At 42.8% G+C, this 21,544-nt stretch overlaps 2 protein-coding genes across 2 annotated transcripts in view; one reads left to right on the top strand and one right to left on the bottom strand.

Moving 5' to 3' along the window:
- The window catches only part of POLR3E (RNA polymerase III subunit E), a 24,268-nt gene extending 16,952 nt beyond the window's left edge, over positions 1-7,316 (top strand). Inside the window, exons 18-20 of the mRNA XM_005420379.2 lie at positions 3,248-3,325; positions 4,123-4,248; positions 6,479-7,316. Coding sequence (XP_005420436.2) covers positions 3,248-3,325; positions 4,123-4,248; positions 6,479-6,535 — 261 coding nt within the window. The 3' untranslated portion in view covers positions 6,536-7,316. The remainder of the gene's footprint in view (positions 1-3,247; positions 3,326-4,122; positions 4,249-6,478) is intronic.
- Positions 6,832-17,245, bottom strand: CDR2 (cerebellar degeneration related protein 2). The gene is made up of 5 exons (XM_005420481.2): positions 17,221-17,245; positions 16,650-16,762; positions 11,980-12,128; positions 11,653-11,817; positions 6,832-10,508 (listed from the first exon to the last, which is right to left on the bottom strand). The coding sequence occupies exons 1-5, from the start codon at positions 17,243-17,245 to the stop codon at positions 9,641-9,643; spliced, it is 1,320 nt and encodes a 439-aa protein (XP_005420538.1). The 3' UTR covers positions 6,832-9,640.
- Positions 17,246-21,544: the final 4,299 nt, after the last annotated feature.

Below are 21,544 nucleotides of genomic sequence, written 5' to 3'. Positions count from 1 at the left end.
CTTCTTTCTGTGTGGAAAACCCTGTCACAGGAGACCTGCAGAGGTGCAGAAGTGGTCCCTGGAATGTCTCTTGAGGAGACTCTTGCAAGTTTTAGTTCTGCTGACTCAGAATTCACTGCAGCTCTTGTGTACAAGCCTGTACTGCTGGCAGCAATGTAAATCACTGCCCCTGAGCCTGCCCTGATGCTCTGTGCAGATGGCAAAGGTGCTGGGGCTGGGTTTCCTCTTTGCATGGGCTCAGACACTTTGGTGTTTCTTGATTGTTCCCCTAGACAATTTTGTCAGAACCCAACAAGGGCGCCTGAGCTCAGGGAAAGCCTGGAGGGTTGTTCAGTGTGGGATTTCATAGTTACTCATTAGTTTTCTGTAATTGGAAGTGCTTTGGTGATAAAAATCAATGATCTGAGGTAATTAAAATGATGTTCTTTGGTGGATGAAGACACTCTTGGCTTGACTGCTTACCTATTATAGAAAATGTGTGGCTGAAAATGGCAATTGAAACTTTACCAGGGGAAAGTAGGATCTGTTACAGAGCTGACCAAGAGCACCCAGGGTGTGAGATAAACAGCATTTGTGGGGAGCCAGGAGAGGCCACTCCAGCTGCAGCTGAGGCCGTGGGGATGCCTGCAGGGTGCTGTGCTTGCTGTCCCTCATCAAGTGTGGGGGGAAAAGCACAGGTCAGGAAAGAGAAATCCTGAGCTGGTGCTGCCATGGGAGAGGGTGAGGAGAGGGGACAGACAGAGGAGAGGAGCCCTGGGCAGGCAGGACTCGGTGCCTGTGCCCTGAGCTGAGCCACTCTCCCTCCCCATGGGAGGTGTCTTGCAGGACTCTGGCTCCTGAGCACCCACACCCATTTCCTGCAGACTGGGGGTGGCTGCTCCTGCCATGGCTCCCTTCCCATGGCCCCTGCAGTGGCAAGGATCTGCCCAAAACTTGAGGATATTTTTGAGGCCTCAGGAAATGATGTAACTGTTGTGTGTGCCCTCCCTGGCTGGGCTGAAGGAGGGGAGTGCAGCCCTGCACTCACAGAGCCCTGCAGGCTGTGCCAATGCCAGGCTCCCTGAGAGGTGAGATCAACAGTTTACCTTTAGGATTTCTCCAGCTGATAAGTTTTATTCTGGCACTCTCAGCCCCTTCCATCTGGTGTAGCTCTAACTGAGGCTGCCTGGCAGTGGCTCAGTGCTTGAGGGAGAACTTCCCAGAGCCCAAGGCTCCTCCCTGAGAGGTTCCACTTGAACGTGGCAGCCCTGGGGCAGCGTGGAGTTCATCTCCCAAGAGCTCTGCACTTGCTCCAGGAGCTCAGAGCAGGAAGGGACACAGGGCAAATATTTTAAAAAGGATTTTAAGGTAGCAGAGAACTGTATCAGGGTGAGGCTGGGGAGACCAAGGTGACATAAACCAGCAAAGGGACAGCAGATGGCAAGGCAGTGAACTGTTTGTGCTGTGTCTCTCTGAGGAATCCCTGGTGGCATTTCCCACTCCCAGGCTGTGTGACAGGAGCAAGCAAGCAGGGAGCTGTTGGCTTGCAGCAGTTTGCAGAGGGAGGCTGGCTGGGAGGAGGAGATTCTGTGCGTTTTTCTTCCCAAGGATTGTGTTTGTTTGGAGCCGTTTCCTCCCAGAATGGCTGGATAAACACAGCTGTGGCTGAGGCAGGAGGGGTTTGCACTCCAGGCTGTGCTGGCTCACTTGTCGAGCCCAGCAGGTTGTGCCTGGGTGCTCCCAGTGCCCTGCTGCACTTTGCCTTTCCTGCTGTGTTGTGTGGAGGGAAGCTGAGTATTTGATTTTATCTCTGCTGAAAACCTACAAGAGAGATTATTCCTCAAAAGCAGGTGTCCTTATGGGAGGAGAATTACGTCAGGTGCTGTGAGCCTAGTCAGCCTGAATCCTGGCTCTAAACCAAGTGTAAAACCTTGTTAGATCCCAGCCATTTGGACTAACCTGCAAGTCAAAGCTGCTAATCCCACTAGGCAGCTCCCACTGGACAAAACCCTTCCCCTTTGCAATAAGATCAGAGGCAGAGCATGAAAGGAATGCTGATCCTTTCACTCTGTGATGCACAAGTCTGCTGGCTGGTGATGGAGGCTGGGAAGAAAGGTTTGGTTTGTACCAGCAGCCAGGACTGAGGGATGCTGGAACAATTGGGACTGGCTTGTTAGCTTTTCATAGATGATTGATTTAGGTCATCTGGCTGGTTAGCAAGGAATAAATCATTAGTGACAGACAGGAAGAGACATGTCAGGAGTGAAGGCATATTCCAGCAGTGCTCATTAGTCACTGCTCCAAGGGGAAATGTTAAGGCAAATGGATGGTATTTTATTTTTTTAGGGGGAGAGGCAGTTGTGCTCCTTCCTGTCTGCAGGGGTGTGAGGCTTCTGCCTCAGAAAAAATGAAAGTGTTTCTCTAGCTTGGCACATGGGGGGAAAACAAAACATGCAAAACCACTGTCACTTCTGGAGCCTGACGTGAGCAAATGGCTGGCTCAGTGTCCCTCTGTGTTCAGTCTTCTGAGTGCTGTAGTCTGCCCCAAACAGAGATGGCAATACAGCAGAAGCACCTGCTTGTCAGTAATGCTCATTTGGGATTAGTGAAGCAGATAACTGCAGGATGCAGTGAATCTGTAAAACCTGCCACTGTAAAGGTGAAAACTGCCAGAAGGACCCTGCAATGCACTTGGTGCTCTCAGCTGTTCTGGATGGTCTGGAAGCAAACACTGCTGACAGGAAAAATCTACAGATACCTTGCCATGGGATAGCATCAAGGTCCAAGCCCTGGGGTTGTTCTGGTACATGGTGGTCAGCTCTCCACCAGTGGGAAACTGTCCCCTTGCACAGTTCATGGGATTCCAGTATGTCCAGCAGTTCCCTTGAAAGCCCAGCTGTGGTTGGTGTGTGACAGATGTGGCACCAGTGCCCCGGGCAGGGTGTCCCACCTGAGCAGAGCCATCAGTCAGAGCTGGGCACATTAAGACACCTCAGGGTGCCATTCCCTGGGTCACAGCTGTGACACAGACCATGTTTCTGCTCTGGCACTGGGGCTGTGAGAAGGTGCTGGGCAGGCACAGGGCTGCCAGAGCCAAGGCACCCCTTCCAGTGTGGGGTGAGACAGCAGTTGGGTTTTTTCAATAGTTTTTATTCCATGGCAGCCAGAGTTTTGATTCAGTAATGGGTGTCCAGGGATACAGTATGATGGAATCATTAAGCAGAACTCATTAAATAGCTGGTTATTTTTAACAGCCTCTTGTTCTCAGTTTCCTCCACAGACTGCTGCCTCACCAGATGAACTAAAGGTCTATGCACTTTGGGAAGCTGGTGACACTTATGATCAGGTAAAGATAAAAGAAGTGACATTCCCCCCTATATTTGTATTGAGTGTTTGGCATTGTTTGTATCCATGTTTCTGGAACTGGTACAGCAGATAGTTTTCCTCTTTCTCTATTGGTGTTTTCAACACCAACCTGTTTCTAGCTGAAAGGAAGCTCATAACATGTTGGTAATTGTGTCAGTATCTCAGTGGCTATTTCTGAACCTGTGAGAAGAAAGGATTCTCCAATGCAGGCCTCAGACCAGGATCCAGTGCAAGGTTTTTTTCCTTTTGATGGTAATGCAACATTAACCAGAGATTACCAGTTTCTACTTAAGAATAGGAAATGATTGCAGCATATGTGAGGATCTGCTGAGTTCTAACTCTGTCAGAGTAAACGAGGTGAAAGGGCAGGTGCCTGATGACCTCTGGGTGGACAGTGCAATTACCCAGCTCCATGAACTGAGCACATTTCTATAGGAAAGAGGCAAGAACCAGCCAACCTTTGCCTGGAGTGATGTGCACTCCCATGCAAGCATTTGAGAGGAATACCTTGCAATGCCTTCCTCAGTGTGTTTTGTACCTTTGGAGTGCCCCAGGTCACAGAACAGGAGCAGCTGTGGCCACAGGGTCTGCAGGGACCCCTTGGAGGATAAGGCACTGCTGGAGAGCAGCAATATATGGGATGGTTTCAGGATTATGAAGCAAGAATCCTCTAATGTTGTTCAGGGAATGCTTTGTACAGACTAAGGCATGTGCAGTTGTGATAGAAAGACAGGAATAATTGTTCTCTGTGGACTTACAGTACATTTTCTTTTAAAGCATCGCCAAGTTTTGCTTGAAATCTTTTCGAAGAACTACCGAGTGCGCAGGAATGTCATCCAGAGCCAGCTGAGTCAGGAGTGTGGCGAGGATCTCAACAAGCAGGAGGTGGATAGAGTGTTGAAGGTGAGCTTCTGTTCACTTTGGGTTTGAGCCAATTAATACATCAATTTTAATGCTTGATTTGAGCAAAGGATTATATTTTACCCTGAACTGACAAAGGATAAGGATGATAGAACAGTTGTTGTTGGAATATGGACAAAGCCTATGTTTCAGCTTGTTTTCTTAAAAATGCACTTGTCTCACTCCGTCTTCTTTCCCTCCAAGGAGCAGTGGCTCACACATTATTTTGTATTATTGCAACAAATCTCTCTATTCTCTTGAAGCAGCAGAGAATAGAGGGTAGTAAATGTGATACTTGAGTTCTTTTTAAATAATGCAGAATTAAACATTAAGGAGGTGGGAGGGCTCTCCCCAGTGCTCTGAGTTACCAACTGCTGCTGGTTAGTGCTGAAGAGCACGAGTGCCACATGTTCAGAAGGAAGTGGATTTTATTCTCTAGCAGAATGTGCAGCTTTGCACAGAGCAAAACCCTGGCCAAAACCAGCAGGCAGAGTAGTAGTTAACACATCTCATTGTAAATGTTTATTTAAATCCTTTCATCTCTCTTTGAAGATGCACCATTTACTTGCTCAAGAAATTTAAGGTATAAAGTACAGACCACACAGGCCATGACTTTAAAAGAGATGCAGGATGGCCAAGCAGAAAGTTGCCAACTAATGTAAGACTTTAATCATTGTGGCTGGGCCTTTGCTCACTGTCACCCACTTCAATAAGAAAAGTGCTTAAGTACTTTATTACATTGTGATCTGCAAATGAATAATAGCATCTTTGAAGAACTACAGATCTGTTGCTGTGATAATAAGCAAACTGGTCTTGCTTGAAAGAACCTGGTCGTCTTAGCAGTAAAATAAGCTCAGACATTTCTGCCTGCTAGACAATATTTCCTTTGGCTCCCTGTGCTGGGGCATTTGTCAGCAACTACATGAGCTCAAGTATCAGCCCTCCTGGAACATCTAGACAATGTACTGGCATTAGTTTTTCATGATGCTGTTGCTACAGATAACCTATTTCTAGAAAAAATACTTTCCCCTAAGTCATCAGGCACTGTTTTTATGTCAGTCAGTGGGTGACCAGCCTTGTGTTGTGGCAGGCTTTATTGTCTTGAATACATTTGTCACAGGACTAGGGGAAATTACCTTTGTTTCTGAAATAAAATTTAGAAGTGTGATTTAATGAAATGGGAAGATTCTCTGGCTTCTTTAAGCCACAAGAGATTGGATTCCACTTGAAGTGAAATTGGTTTTGTTGACTCCTATTTCCCCATCTGCCTGTGCTCATTTTTATACACAGAGGAACAGACTGACAGGGTTTGTATTTTTTGTATTTATAGATCAGTCTGCAAACCCTCTTTCTAACCTCAGGGTTTGTTTTTGTTAAGGACAAGCCCCAAGACTTCAGAAACAAAGATACATTTAAGCTCCACAGCCTCAGTTCTGCAGTAGTACTTGAGCCTGTGTTGAATTACCTTAGAGGGAGGTTGGAGGAAAAGAAAGGGAAGCTGTTAGCTCAGAACTCCAGAGACTTTGTGCTCACCTAATAGAAACAAGGAAATGAGCCCCAAGACAACCCAATTCCTGTGCTCCTTTGCTGAGGCACACATGTGGTCACAGCAGGGCTGAGGTTTGACACTTCATTATCATAGAAAGGGTTTCTTAAAAGGCTTCATATCCAGTGACTGCCCTCACTCTCCTGCTCTGTCCTGCTGCTCCCCTCAGCCTCTTTTTTCCCCTCTTTACCCCTCTCTGCCCTGCTCCTCCAGCCCTCTCATATCCTTCCCTCCCTCAGCCGGCTTCTGCACGAGCCCCAGGTTCTCCCCCAGGAGCCACTGCTGTTCCTCACTGCCTTGGCATCATTTGTCCCTCTGTGGCTCTCGGCCTTCCCCCCGTGTGTCTCCTCCATTGGAGCCCTCTGTCCTTCGGGGTGGGAACACCCTGTGCCCTGGGGTCACACTCTCTCTGTGCACTGGAGAAGGGCATGATTATTGTCCCAGAGCCAGCCAGTCATTCCCAAGGCTTTATGGACTTTAGAATCATAGAATCTTCAAGGTTGGAAGAGACCTTTGAGATCATCCAGTCCAACCATGAATGCAGCAGTAGCACAGTAACCAGGAGACATCACCCAGCCCCAGATGCACACACCCCTTACACACCTCCAGGGATGGTGCCTCCAGCACCCCGCAGCCCCTCCCAAGGGCTGAGCCGCCTAACAGAGCCTTCCTTTCCCCTCTCCCCAGGACTGCTGTGTGAGCTACGGAGGAATGTGGTATCTAAAGGGGACGGTGCAGTCCTGACAGCGGGGCAGAGGTGTCGGGTGACCTCGGGGACACAGGAGGAGCCCCAGCGGGGGTGGCACAGGCGGAGCAATGCCGCGGCCTCGGCAGCCAGGGCGGGATCTGGGCTGCCCTGGGGCCCGCGGGCAGCCCCTGCCAGCCCAAGACTCAGAGTTTGCATGGCCTCCGAGGCGCGCAGCCGCCGCGAAGGCACCGTGGGACCCTGTCTGCAGCTTGATTAATCTGGGATTTCTAATGTATTGCAATTCTCCTTCTGTTTCGTTATGACAAAATAAAACCATATAGTGACACAGACATGATGGAAAATCATGGTCTAAAACTTTATTTTGTAAGTAATGCCAATAAATTAAATTTGTTTACAAACATCCCAGTTTTTGTTAAATCCCTGGATGCTCATACTTTAGTGTGAGCATTGTCATAGCCCTTGCAGCCCTCTTCATAGAGAGCAGGTGGTCGTGTTCATGGGAATGTCAGGCCTGGGAGGGGGGAACAAAATCACTGTCTGTGAACTCTGTACTACATAACCATTGTTCTCACCTGTTGTCTGTGAAATGAGTTATTTGGAGAAGTACCTACATCTGAGACATGGGGAACAGCTACTGGATTTCTTCTACTGGTGTGGGGATCATTTGAGGGACCTTGTGCATTACTATATGTGACAGAGCAAGGTAAGTAACTGAGGGCACCCTTTGGAAGGCATCCATCTGTAGTTACCACACGGCAACCATGTAAAACCTCTATTTTGTGTAATTTTTAAATAAAATTTTATCTCAAAGGTCAATTCTACCCCGCCTTGTATTTGTCCAAGAAGAAATAGAAGCTGCACCTGCTCCTTTTACATCCTGAAGGCTTGGGGAGGAAGGATGGAGGCAGAGAGCCAAGTGAGTGCAGTCCCTGAGCTCCCTGGGGAGCCCAGCAAGCAGGGACAGGGACCCAGCCCTGGTGGCTCATCCTGAACTGGCCTCACCTGCAGCACCAGCAGGAGGATCTGCTGTGGGCATTGCTGCTCCTGCTCTCTGCTGCAGCTCCCAGCACATGGGAAGCTAAAGGGGATTCCATTTATTTCCTCTACTTATGCTCAGAAAAAGCTGAGTTGAGTTGTTGACCAAAATAAGAAGATTAAAATAGTTAATCCAGATAAGATTGGCTAAGAATATTGTCCCCATACCTACAGCAGTTCATGGGCACACTCGCCCACACTCTTGCACACCCGGGCACACTTGCTCACACTGGAACTGCTTCTGCCCAGCAGGTGTGGTTTGCTCCATCCCTAGAGTGGTGAGGAACACTGGCAGTGAATCACTTTGTGTCTTTCTCAGGGTGCTGGTTTCCAGTCTCTGAACTGGGGTGAGACAGGTGCAGGTGGCAGGGACACAGTGACATGACAGAAACCTCATGGCAGAGCAGCTTTTCTGCTTTCCCCACCCTTGGCTTGTTTTTGAACAGCATTGACAAAAACCACAACAATGAGGAACAACTACTTACTTCCATCTGGATTTCTGTCCTAGACAGGTCTGTTCTTTTCCATGTAGCATAACTCTTCTAAAATACAAATTTTGTGGGAACTCCATCTGAGCTCTGTAGGAAAGGTGGCAGGACTAGATAATGCAGGTGCCAGCTGAACCAAGTTCAGTTTCCTGATTGGCACAGATGGATATAATTACTACTTACACATGCAGCTTGACTGGATTATTTATTTGCTTAGAAAAATATTCAGAAGATTCAGATTCCCATTTTTAAATAATTTTCAGACTGCAATACATGTTTTAGAGAAACTCCCACAACATGAAGTGTTAATACTGCACCTGAAGGATGAGCAGAACAGAGAACAGTGTAAGGCAGCAGAGCTGCAGCAGCAGCAGCTGGACTAAAGGTGAGAAACTGTCAACATTCTGGGTCAAGGGTTTGGTACCTTGCAGCAAGTCAGCAGGGAGCTGCTTCCCAAAAACTGCTGGCCACATTAAGCTAAGAGACCCTTTACAAGGAGAAGGATGTCACCTTTCATTGTGCCTTTCTTCCTTCCTCCTAATTTCTCTATGTTCTGAAGAACAACCTTTTCCATGTTCATTGTTTTTCAGAAACTAAGTATTGTATAAGTATTACTATTAGGGAATGGAAAAGGAGAGGGAGAACAAGAGTATGGTCCCATTTTCAGTAGGATTTGTGCTGGCAGCCCCCAGGCAGCATAGAATAGATTAAGAGAGGCCAACACTGGAAGCAAGAGACAAAACAATGTAAGGTTTTACCTGGCCTGTCTCCCCAAGCACTTAGTTTGTGATATGCAACATTAAAAACTACTCCACTATGTCAATGCTACTTCTAAAGTTAAATAGCTAAATAACAACTCTCTAACTCACCAAATACACATAAAAATGTACTTTGCAGACATTCCACCAGAGAACCGTAGGTCCCAAGTAACACATAGAGTCAATTCACAGTATCTTGCCTTAAGACAAAGTGCCCTACAAAGGAAACCGTATCTAAAAAGCCACACAAACTTTACATCAAATCCTTTCTTAGTAGAAAGACATTTATACTAATCTGTGGGAGAGCCTAGTGATTGTGAAAACGTGGTAGTAGCTTAAAGCAAGCACAGCTTTCCACCACCCTGCCAAAGCAAGATCAGCTGGACTGCTCCCCTCCTGGAGCTGAGGAGTTGCTGCCCCTGGGACTGGCTGGGGCTTTGCTTTTGTTCATTTTCTCCATCAGTGTAGTCACAGGGCTAGATCATCCCTGTGAACCCAAAGAGAGCTTGAGTCTGGTTCTTGTGAGACATTCAGAGATCTCAGCTCTGTTATTTCTGAAGTGGACTAAAGAAACAAGTGCCAGTCACTGCTCTGGCCAGAGATGAAGTGTAATATGAAGTAGTAGTGTGGCATAAAGCTATGATGTTTGTCTGCTTTACAACCACTGGTTTGTGTGACAGTGCTAAACATTAAATCTACTGCTACACAGGAACAGGGAATCTAGCTGATAACTAACTAGCTTGTTACCTACAGGGCTACCAGCCTATCCAAAACATTCATTTTTAGTGCTTAAGAAACTCATCAGTTTAAGGGGTCTTCTGACATTCATATGAAGTGCTTTCTTGACTAACAGATAAGGTTACGGCTGAGAGGAGAGAGTCTTGTACTTTGCTCTGTGTTCATCTATTTCTTCTTTTGTTTTTCTGATACAGCTAAAAATCTCCTTGAATAGTGCTTTGTATTCAGGGGGAGCATTTGTGGAAGAGTCACTTAGCTCAGCAATCGTGAATTCTTGACTGCTAGCTGCAAGATCATACTGGGTGTTCCCCACGTTTAGGTCTTTGGAATACTGCTTCAGTGTTTGTACAGCCTTGTGTTTCAAAGAATCTTCATCCATTTGACACTTCTTCAAAAGTTCCTCATACTTCACTTTCAGAGCATTGTACTGAGCATCAACTTCATTGAGTACAGAGATCCCTCGCTGCTTCACAGCCTCAGCTCTCCTGATGCAGGTTTCTTCATGGCCCCTGAGGATGTCTGCCCCGGCCGCGCTGCTCAGGAGGCTCTCGCTGCTGCTCCGTTTTAGTGCCTTCTTCTCAAGCTCCGATACTGTCACAAGTCCATCATCTGCCAGGCTCTGACCAAGCTCCCTGTCCAGAGATTCCCTGAATGAAATGAAAAAGGATTCTGGCACCAATTTCTCTGCATTGTGGAGCGTGTTTTCAGACTGAAGGATCTGTCGCATTTCAGCTACTTCTGCTTCCAGCTCCTCTGCCCGAGCCCGATACAAGTCTGTATCGACCAGCCTCCGCTCCAGCTCACAGTTCTCTTTCACCATGAGACTGTATTCCTCTTCCATGGTTACCCTCTTCTCTTTCTCTACGTTCAGCTGGGCTTGCAGAACTGTCACTGCCTTCTTCAACTTCTCATTTTCTTCTTCTAGAGGACTTAGCTGACTATCCATCGAAGTAATCTTTTCTGCAAAGACGTGATCATAAACGAAATACCTGCAGAAACAAAATAAGGATTATCAAAGATAGGAAGTACAGCTGACCACACCTAAAGCTTTTCTGTCCTGGGTAACTAATGACATATTTAAACTGTGTGCTAACACACTTCAGAGCACTAACAGGGGCCATTGCACTAACCAATCAGTCAATTTAGTAATCAGAGCAGAGTCTGTAAGGACTTACATGCCATCGAACCAAGCTCACAGCTTAGGCAGAATGGCAGCTTGTTAACAGTTTCATGTTACAGACAAGCTGATTGAATAATGTAAATTTAAATTATAATTTAAGTTTAAATACACATTGCCTCCCTGTACCACGCAGTACTTTCTAACACTAATTTTTCCTACAGCACTCCACTCTTGTAACTTTTGTCATTATTGATGTAGAAACAAGCTTCATAATTGACAAAGCAATGCTGGAGGCTGGTATTTTCACAAGCCTTTGGCAGCTTGAAGGATTCAGTTACCTTTTGAATTGTCAAGAAATAACTTCTTTTGGATTTACGATTTATTCTATATATACTCTATTCTATATATACTCTATATAATTTATGATTATATAGAGTACCTCTATGTAGACACAAGAGCCTGTTCTGTCTGTAGAGATGCTTTCTTTACAAAATTGCTCTCTAGGCTTGCAGTTAGTCTGAGGTTTTACCAGGTGATTGTCCCGATGGCCCCATTAATGCAGTTCAGCTAGGTCAAATAGCTCTACATTTAAAAGGCAGCCCAGTGGCCCAGGTACCATTTTCCCAGTTTAGGTGTCATTTTCATCAGCTTCAGCTCAAAAAAGCTAACTTAATATCCATGGACATCCAAGGAAAGAGTAAGTTACAGGAAATATTTTGCATTTAGTGAGTTTGTTTTACAGATTATCTGTGTGTTTGCTTTTATCTGCCTGAAAACACTGGGGTGCAACTTGTTGTAAGCTTTCTAGGCTACCATTTGATGTGGGGACAAAGCGGAGCAGCAATACTGGTGTGGTCTAGAAGCAGGCCAGAAGTAATGACAGCACCATATAGCAGAGTTACTTTTCTAGTTGTGAATATCAGGTAATTTTTTTTTCCAGCTTGTGTCTTAGGTTTTAAAGTTTTGCTTAAAATAGTTTAGTGTTCTTTACTACGTAAGGTAAAAAGTCTTACTGGCGGAGGTCGTAGAGCTCCTTCAAGCATGAGAAACTGTGCATTGATCTTGGCTGCTCAGATCTCTCCTGGCTCATCCGGCCTCGTCCAGGCTTCTTCAGTTCTTCTACTTGTCGCTGCAGGTCATCTATGTGTGTTTGTAGACTTTCAATAGTCTCTGTCAAGCTAAAAGGTGAAAAGACCTTTAAATAAACCTAACCTTTCAATTTGCCAGTATTGTAGAACACCACTAGGCAGAGACAGACACCCAGTAACTGCACAAATACACCTGGACTGCTCTTATTGATATTAACAGCTGGGGGGAGGGAATCTCTAGAAATGTTTTACCTTATGATCTTTTGTTGTGAAGCTCTACTCTCTGCAACCAGTTTTTGATTAGTGTCTTCCAGTTCTCTTGCTGTCACATCCAGCTGTTCATAGACTTTGGCATGCTGGTCATTCATCTGCCGCAAGAGCTCCACTTGCTTTGTGAGATACTGCAAGACAGTTCTGCTGTTACTGTTTACTCTTGAAACACGAGCCACAGCTCCTATGCTGCATTTCTGCTCACATTCAGAGAGAAACTCCTGAGTTTTCCAAATATAAATTGCTGTGTTTGCTTTGGTAAGCTGAAGAGATGCTATCAGTACATAGGCAGCTTGCCTTTGTTATGGAGGCCACCCCAGGCTCGTGGAGCAGCCCTTACCTGGAGGAGCTGGGTTGGATGGTGCCAGCTGTCTTTATCTGTGCCCAAGCCTGCTGCATGGGGCTGTGCTGCAGTCAGCACTGATAGAGCCTTCAGGCTCCAACACAGCCCTTACCTGTCCCCCATGTGCTAAAGGTTGCAGTCTGCTCCAACAGAAGTTTCTTATCTGCGTTGACCCAACAATTTTCTCAACATTAGAAGTGAAATGCTGGGTAGCACCATCCATAATTAAACATATTTTCAGCTGACCCAAGTTATTCCAGTCTGAAGCAGCATTAGGTTCAGCATGGCAGAATTTAGGATGCGGTCACTCTTAAGATAGTATGTGGCTAGTATGTGTTAGGCAGTCTAAGTTATTGAATTCAAATCTTTAATTACTCACAGGGAACTATTCCAGTTACTGTAATCCCCAAACAAAGGTCTCATGGCCTTTTTTAAAAAGTAAAACCTCACATGAAGTATTCTCAATGTAATCCTCTTGGATTTTACAATTAACTACACACACTATTTAGTTTCTTGAATAACGTCAGAAAGCTTGGAATTCTTAGTCTAAGCAGTTCACAATCACCTAAAGCTCTTAAAAGAAGTGTCTTGTATTCTCCCACCCAGGACATGAGCATTTACATGAGACAGGTCTTTTCTGTTTGAGTCTAACCCCCTAAATGTGAAATATTTTGTTCTTGTATAGAATTTGTATTTTACAATATATTCTGTATTCCTACAAGTTACTTTCTTAAAACTAAGCTTCAAGCAGGAACATCCAGCAAACTCCTAGGCAGAATTACTTCTCTTTACATAGGCCTGTTACATACTCAAAACTTCTAATATTCTACTTAACCTTTTACCTCATTAAAAGATTGTTGGGTTTACATTTTAGGCAATTTAAGAACAGATAATAAGTTAATCTAGGACTAGTAACTGCTCCATACAGACTTCTAGAAGATCAACATGATAGCTGTTGGCTAGATCCTTTTGTAGCCTGTGCACACATGACAGAGGATTTACACAAAAATAGAACGTAGATTAGCAGTAGAATCTCAATGTGACCCATTTCAGATTAACTTTCCCTATTGGTTATAGCTGAAGGAAGGAGCTGGAGATCCTCAGACTTTCTTCTGCAATACAAGAGTGGCTAAGCACAGGAGCCAAGGTTTGGTGCCTGAAGAGATGTTGGTACTTAGTACAATGGGCTCTTGCCGACCTTTGAGATGAATGGAAGGGGTGAAGCATCACTTCCTCCTCCTTCCATCTCCAGTATCTTCAGGGCTGGTGTCCAGTTGGCCTGGTATAACCAGACCACCAAAGATGATGTAATAAATACTTAAGAAGTTCATGTTTAATCTATGTCCCCTGCAATGGAGCACCTAACACAAAGCAGCACCTTTCATTCTAGCACATGAAAACTGGAGAGTGTCAGGATTTCCAAGGTGTGAGGGCTGAGAACAGAGTCAGGCAGGAATAAAGTTGCTGTTTCCATGCAGCCTTTATTGTATCTACAGTGATTAGTTAGTGGCACACGTGTCAGCACAAAGGTCAGATATAGTGCCCCAAAGCTGTAAAATGTTCAGTGTGTTAGTATTTAATATATGAGATGTAATCTTAAGCATACCACAGCCTTTGACCCTTCTCTTCCAGTAAAGGCAATGCTGTATTTCAGAATGATTTCTCAGCCAGCTCTAGATTTTGCCACCCATAAGATCCAAATTAATAGCAAAAGAGTCCCAAAGATTTACATGGATATACTGCACTGAAAAAGCTAGTACAGAAATTCAGGAGTAGCTACAGGAACAGCTGAATGGTCAAAGTAGGTTACAGAAACAAGCACTTGAAAATTAGGAAAAATCAAGCATAAGACTGAATATGCCATTTGCACATGTATCCTATGCAACATGGTATCCTGTGATCCCACAAGAGCCAGAAATGCTGGTAGGAAAATAATAGACTGAACTGCTTTATACCTTGCATACTTTTATACATTACTTTATACATTGCATATTTTATTCCCATTTGTTTCAGTGAATTCCTGTAACAATTCCTTGTGCCAGTAAGCCAATATATTCAGTTCCTCAATTGGAGGGTCTCTCTGGGTATTTGAACAAGGGGTTCATTTTCCCTTTCCTGCCAGAAATCCAGGTGCAAGAGAAACTTCTTTGGAGGAAGAAAAGTTTTGTGTTGCTATTACACTTTTAAATGGCACTGGGGAAAGAGAAAAGAATGAGACAGGAGATAGGACTGGGAACTCAGCATGTTACTACAGCAGATACAAATACAGCCTTTGGCTCAACAAGCTGGGCAAAGAAAAGGTGCAGGCACTATTTATACATCAGAAGAATCACAAAAACTGTTTTCCCACTCTCCTCTCTTCTTGGAGGGAGCTAACAGGACAATCCAACACACATCTACTCTCCTTGAGGGAGAGGAGGAAAGAGATTGAAGGGGTATCAGATAAAGCCTTCAAAAAGTAGCATTGCCAAAGTCTTGGTAGAGCAAGACATTGAGAGAAAAAATTATTCTGTCATGTCTGAGTTTGTCTGACTGCACATGTACTTGACCCTGCAGCACACCAGCTATAGATCACTGCTGGAAGGACACTGGTGACACTTCTGGAGCTGCAGCTCTCTCATGTCCTCTACAAACACTGAACCACCAGAACAGCTTAAACAAGTAAACTGGCTTAAACCAATAGGATACTGCATTCTTACCAGCACTGCACTGTTTCTGTAAATCAGTGTAGCCAAGCAATAATGTATTTTCCACATTTCTAGATAGTGTTAAAATACAGCTGCTTATTAAGCAGCTACACTCCATCAGCCAGGTTAGTTGCCTATCACAAAGTTCTGGTGTGTTATTTCAGAGGTATGTTGTAACTCTGCTAAACACTTTCTTAAATAGGGTTGTTCATACAAGTACCTTGTGTACAGTGTTTGTATAGCACCTTGGAAGTGTTTGTCCTCTCTACACCTTAAGAATTGATCTTTTTATAAAAGGTATTCATGGCAATGAGGTATTTTCAGTCTCTGCAGAAGTAAATACATCTTCTAATGCTGTGGCAGTAATATAAACATCAGCCATCCCAACCACTGTATCTCAGAATGAACAGGATAACAAAGATTACAGTTAGCACATAACAGAAGAAAGAGCCAACAGAGAAGGTACAAAACAAAAGTAACCTCTAAAAACACACCCACAAATCAAACCTGCACTCAGAAATTCCTCCTCACTCACTAAAAATGCTGCATTTGTGTTGACTAATTTAAAGACACCTATAATTCTGTAATTATTAAGGTTAGGATTCTTTCAGTTACCTGTTGTCCCTACAATAGTGAGCATTTTCAGTCTGAAAATGCAGCTGTACAAAATACACATCTCTAATTGCAGTACTGCTAGCACAAAGGAACTCAGATTTTGTAAAAATCTGGTACATACCAGTCAAAGCTTGTTCCCTGTGATTCACACCAGAACCAAATGGAAATGCTGACTACATTTTCAATATGTTGTCAGTCAGCAAAGCCCTGAATATTTAATAATTTAATTATTAGAGACCATGCATTGCACTCTAATAGCTGAAAAAATCTCATTATCCTGACAAATGCTAGGTCTGCAAGAACACAGGCAATATTAAAAAAAAAAGAGAAATTGCCAAAAATAGCCAGGTTTTTCCACTCTGTTACCTAAAGATGACTGGTTTTGAAAGGATGGTTATGTTTTTGGGTTTTTTCCCTGGAAAATATGGAGCAATTTATCCACTATATCCTATGTTTAGATACTACTTAAATGGGTTTTTTTTCTGGGTTTTTTTTGTCATTGCAGGGTTTCTTTTACATTGAAATAGACTTCAGCTCCCTTTATCATAGATCAGTTTACTGGAAGTACATATCTTCAGATTTTACTTAAATCTCACTTCTGCACTTATCAGCATTTAAATTTCAAAGCTGCAATCATGAATTCTCATGTAATATTTTTAATTATTAATGTCTTTATCACAATATAATTTAAAGTTATTTTACCTGGCAAGATCAGAAAAGTTTAGCAATAAAAATAACCGGAGTATCTTTGTACAAAACCAAAAAATACCAGTCATTTGTCATTAAACAAACCAAATCAAATGTTTAGTGGCACAAAGCTTCTGGTAATCACAGAAACAGTTCTAAGGATGAGCCACCTATACTAGTTCTCAAATTCCCAAAATAGCAGAAGTGGTGAAAGACTGGTCAGTATTTTCCATTAGATCTCAAGAAATTCAGATCTTCACTTATACACTGTATGTTGCAGGTCTAGATGTTCTCACACAAGGATCCTTTAGATATTTTACCTCTATCTCCTGCAATTGCTCTTGATTTGTTGCATACATTTGCTGTAAGGATTCTTCTAGTTCAGTGTTACGGTCCAGTAGTGTCTTGCCAAGCTCAGCAGCAAGGTGAAGATCTAAACAAAGAAATCATGTTTGCATGTAAGTGAGAGAAACAATGATGTAATCTAATTCTGTAATCTAATCTAAAGCCTGCTATCAAATACTTGAGGTATTTTCTTATTGCTGTCACAACTGCTGTGAGTTATTTCCAGTACCCAACATGGAAGTTAGCTTAAACCTAAGTAGAACATCACTAATACAAGTCTAAGTCAGCCCTGACACTCGGGGACACTTTTATGTCAGGAAATTTCCTCAGTTCCTCCGTGGCCCTTCAGACACACCCAGCCATGTTCCCCTCCCAGTCTGTGCCCAGTCTGTACCAGCTCTGCCCAAGGTCTTTTGGGCTTCACCCTCTGTACAGCACTCAGAGGAATAAGCACAGCAGACCCTATAAATGCTCATCAGTCCAGATCCAGGCCAAAGCTGATGAACTCTTTATTGACTTGACTGTTCCTCCCCATTACTCCCCTACCAAGATTCAGGTCACTCAGGATCATAGTGCTAAATGAAGGTTTCAGATGCTTTTCATGGTGAAACAATAATATCAAAAGACATAAAATTGATGGAGACTTGCAGCTATTCTGCTTTTCAAGCTCATAAACTCAGGTGACAAGAACTGTTTCATGTGCTTCAAAACATCACTTTAAATGTCATTTGTTCTCAGGCATTTAATCTCAATTTCACTTCAGTCATCTTCAATCACCTCCAGGGTGCAGTGACTGTAGCTGTTGCAAATTAAGAAATAAGTCATCTGAACACTCAGCTCTGTTCTAGAGGGAAGTCTGATATTTGCTCAACAGCATCAGAAATGCTAGATATTCTGTATTATTATGTTGAAAGACAAGTGTAATTTAAAAGCTAACATAATGTGACAAAGTAATAAATCTTGGTATTAATGCTAAAATTGTAGTTACTCTGTGGAGGGTACTACATGTCAAGGATCCAACAGATTTCTAGAAATATCTCATTTTCCACCTCCTTCCCATCACATGACCCATGACCTGCATGAATGCAGTACCACCTTGTTAGCTCTCACATAGGACTTGTATCATTAATCAGAAAGAGAAGAAAAGTCAAGAAATACTTTGAATGACATCAAGAAGCCTTAAATGAATAAACAGGAGACATGTATTGCATCATCAGTAGTTATAGCCAGAGAAGCAAACATATTAATTCCATTTTCATTTGATTGCAATGCCCTTTTTTTACCATGTTATGCTCTTTCCTGCTCCCTCTCAGTTATCTTATCAGCTGGGAACTGTCACACATACAATACTGCTCCAAGATTGTTTTGTGCTAACCTTCAGTTGGCAGCCTGTCCAAAATGATTTCTCCATCTCCACACATATGCCAAGACCAAATCCAGACTTACAAGGACAAGTCAGTACAAACATTTGTCTATGAAGTTGTAGAAGTCCAATTCTGGCAAAACAACAGCTGTGCTATTCTTTACACACTCTTTACAGGCACAATGCATTGTTTCCTACCTTAAGGTCAGATTCTTAGCTTAAATGCCATAAAATTATTTAATAAAATCTCACTGTATGGGAGTTCTTCAGTTTTAAAACACGCACAATTAGAAGGTGCAAGGCATTTTGGTCTGTACTTAGGAGTTTATCCTCACATCGCTTTTTCACTGCAGCATTACTCATTACAAAGCAGGATTTAAAGTATTTGGATAAGGAAACCTTAAGGCATCCTGCTTAAATTTTTCCCATTTGGTAAACAGATTGCACATTGTTTACCCATGGACAGAATAACTCCCAGTCAAACACCAAGCTGTTTGTTCTATCTCGTTACAGAATACTGTAGTCTTCAAATTCAGTGAATTCATTATCCTATAGAAAATGGAGTCCTGCTTCACAAGTTCTTCTACTGCACAGATCTTTACTAGGAGCCACCATCTTTAAAACAATACCAGCATCATTCAAAGCAAAGACTAAATAGTCTATTCTTTTATTTTAATAGAGTAGAAAAAGAGCTTTAGTGAGGATTTAGGATTATGTTAAAGACATAATGCATAATGGAATTACTATCATTTCCCTTCCCAAAGTGAAAGTTTGTTTCCATGTTTAAGTACATTTAGGAGTTTATAGCTTCATTCTTAAATGCCCCCTCACCTACTAATCAAATAGCACAGAGCACACAGTACTTGGAATACAAGGTGAATAATGGAATTCATGTCATACTTCACACTCATTCTGTTTGTTAGACTGGCAGAAGCACAAATGGGTTACTATGGGAGAAACACTTTTATAATTAAGGTAATTTGTTTCTGAGGGGGAAAATACAAGTGGGAGCACTCAGGAATATACAATAAAACCTTAACTCTAGAGGAAGCAAGAACTGAAATAATTTCATCTCTTCTAAAATTCAGAATTTTTTTGCATCTGTTTTTCTACGTTGTCAAGTACCTGGAAGCCCTATAAAGAGCAAATTTTACAAGAGAGATGTGTCATGTATGTTTTCCAGCTACAAAATGGAAAGTATTAATTTACATTTCTCTGGAGAGAGTTATGGTAGAACACTAGAAACAGAACTGCATTTTCTGTTGTAAATTTATGTAAAGCAAAGCTAAATTTTGACAGACATGCCTTTCTCCTTTTCACCATAAAGATGGAAGCAGAGAGGTTTTTAATAATGCAAAATGCGTATGTGCAGATCTAAAGATCTTGGTTTTAGTAAATCTGATTAGTTGCACTGGTGTTTAACAGCTCCATCAGAAATCTCCAAAACAAGACTTCAAGGATGTCTTCTGTGATGTTGAAAAGCCCTCACTTACCAGCACTTCACAATCTCTTCTGACTGCATTACCATCATTGAAAAAAAGATAAAAACAGTACAAAATCCTTCTCTTCTACTTTTTCATAACCCACCTAACAGAATTATTCAGAGAATTTTCAATCTAAAATTAGCCTATTCTTTTAAACGGCAACAGGCACTAATTGTGCAAGATGTAAAAGTAAGCCTAGTATAAGTTTACTTAGTTGTAAAATTATTTATTTTTCTACTTAGTTTCCTATTCCTGTTCTGTATTTGGGATACCCTCTGTTCTGTAAAAGTGAGTAACAGCAAGATGAAAAAGAGCAGTCCATATAAAAAAATTCTTCTTTAAAGGTCAGCATACTTCAGCAAAACATTGCAGAAGGATGTCTGTTCCCAACCTTACAGGAATTCCATGAGTATTTTATGCATTAGCAATATGCCAGAAAAGCCCATCTCCACTGTCAAGGCAAAAATCTTTGGTACATAGGAAGACTGTCAAGGTTTTCCAAAACCCCTACCCTAATTTCAAGTCTCAAAGACCAACTAACAAGGACTTCAAGCTTGTTTCAGGGTGCTTTCTGATGTTTTACAACCTAGGTTCTCATAACCATACTCATCGGTTTTTAAACATGCACTGATTGTTTGGGTTGTGAAGAGTTTCACGAGACCTTGATAAGCACTTACTACCCTGTTTACACACATCTGTGTGTCTTAGCCTTAGCAGCAGGAGGAGTATCCTTCAGAGTCCAGAAATAAAGTACAGCACAACACTTAAAAAACATTCCTGTAAAGAATTTCTTCTTTACATTTCAACTTGCCTATCACATTTTCCTCCTTTTCCTTTTGGCAAGGCTATTCGTTGCTTCCATTTAGGAAAAAGAGAGAATCCCCAGAAAGACTGTGTCCACATTTTGGGGGTACATTAACCAAACCCCCAAAATGCACTAAACCTCTAGAATGGAATACTGTTTCTCAAAAGATGACAGCAGAGTCAACTGGTGATTATTTCGTTCGTTTTAATTAAAAGATGAAAGTAGAGAAACATCAAGAAGGCAAGAAGTCAGTTGTTATACATTGTGAAGTCTCTTTGTAGGTCTTCAATTCCATAAACACTGACATAGTAAAAACATTACTGAATCATGTCTTCAAACTTTTCACTCTCTTCCATGTGACAGCATACTGTAGTTTCAGGATCTTATTTCAACTAATTTGTTTGTATCCTGGTGCCAGGAAAACATCTGTTTTGGGTGAAGAGTACCTAAATACAGCTTCCAGTCAGCTATTTTTTATAGCATACAATTAGAGAGACCTGGCCCGTCTCAAAAAGAGTTTCTGTGGTCAGATACCTGATCTCAGTGGGAATACTGCTTAGCTTTCTCTATGGTTTACAATACAGCAGCACCCACCAATCCCAAGAATTAATGTATTTCAACATAAAAGCAAAACGTGTAAGACTGGAGCAGGTTTGCAGGAAGCCACAGCTTTGAACTCCCCTTTCAAAACAAACGGGATTAAGAACAAAAAGTAGAACTAAGTAACTTAAGAAAAGACCAGTCATAAATGCCACTAAGCTCTTAAGGAAATTGCACATTCTTTCCGTATCATGCCTGTTAAAGGATTTTCAGTGCAATTATACTTGTATTCCTACGGCTCCTTTCTCATTTGTGAAATGAACAGCATTTACCTCTTGCATGTAGTGTTTCAAGACCTACTGATGGAATGACGTACAGAAGCTATACATGTATATATCTGAGGCGTAGCGGAGTTATTTGATATTTTAAAAAGAAAACCTAAAGAGTTTCTAATAAGGAACCTGCAACTAATGGAGCATTGCTACGACTACAACTTCATCGACTGGAAGCCCTTACAAAGAGCTCAACAGGGCGCAATAGCGCATCCGACCCGGTGCTTCCAGCACCAGCCCTGAACAGGGCACCTCCACGTTCCGTGCAAGGTGCAACTTTCCGGAGAGCCGCTTCCCTCCCTCCGGCCGGAGAGGGACCCCGGCACCATCAGCTCGGCTGCCGCAC

Source organism: Geospiza fortis, unplaced genomic scaffold (genome assembly GCF_000277835.1).
Source record: "Geospiza fortis unplaced genomic scaffold, GeoFor_1.0 scaffold237, whole genome shotgun sequence".
NCBI lineage: Eukaryota > Metazoa > Chordata > Aves > Passeriformes > Thraupidae > Geospiza > Geospiza fortis.
This window is presented reverse-complemented; position numbering and strand designations above follow the sequence as displayed.

Bases quoted from the DNA above. Each gene is read 5' to 3' on its own strand.
- CDR2 (XM_005420481.2), bottom strand. From the start codon at position 17,245: ATGATCCTGAGTGACCTGAATCTTG. The intron at 16,763-17,220 runs GTAGGGGAGTAA...TTCTTTGTTTAG, and splicing joins CCTGAGTGACCTGAATCTTG to ATCTTCACCTTGCTGCTGAG. The intron at 10,509-11,652 runs GTAAGACTTTTT...TTGTTTCTGCAG, and splicing joins GAGCTCTACGACCTCCGCCA to GTATTTCGTTTATGATCACG.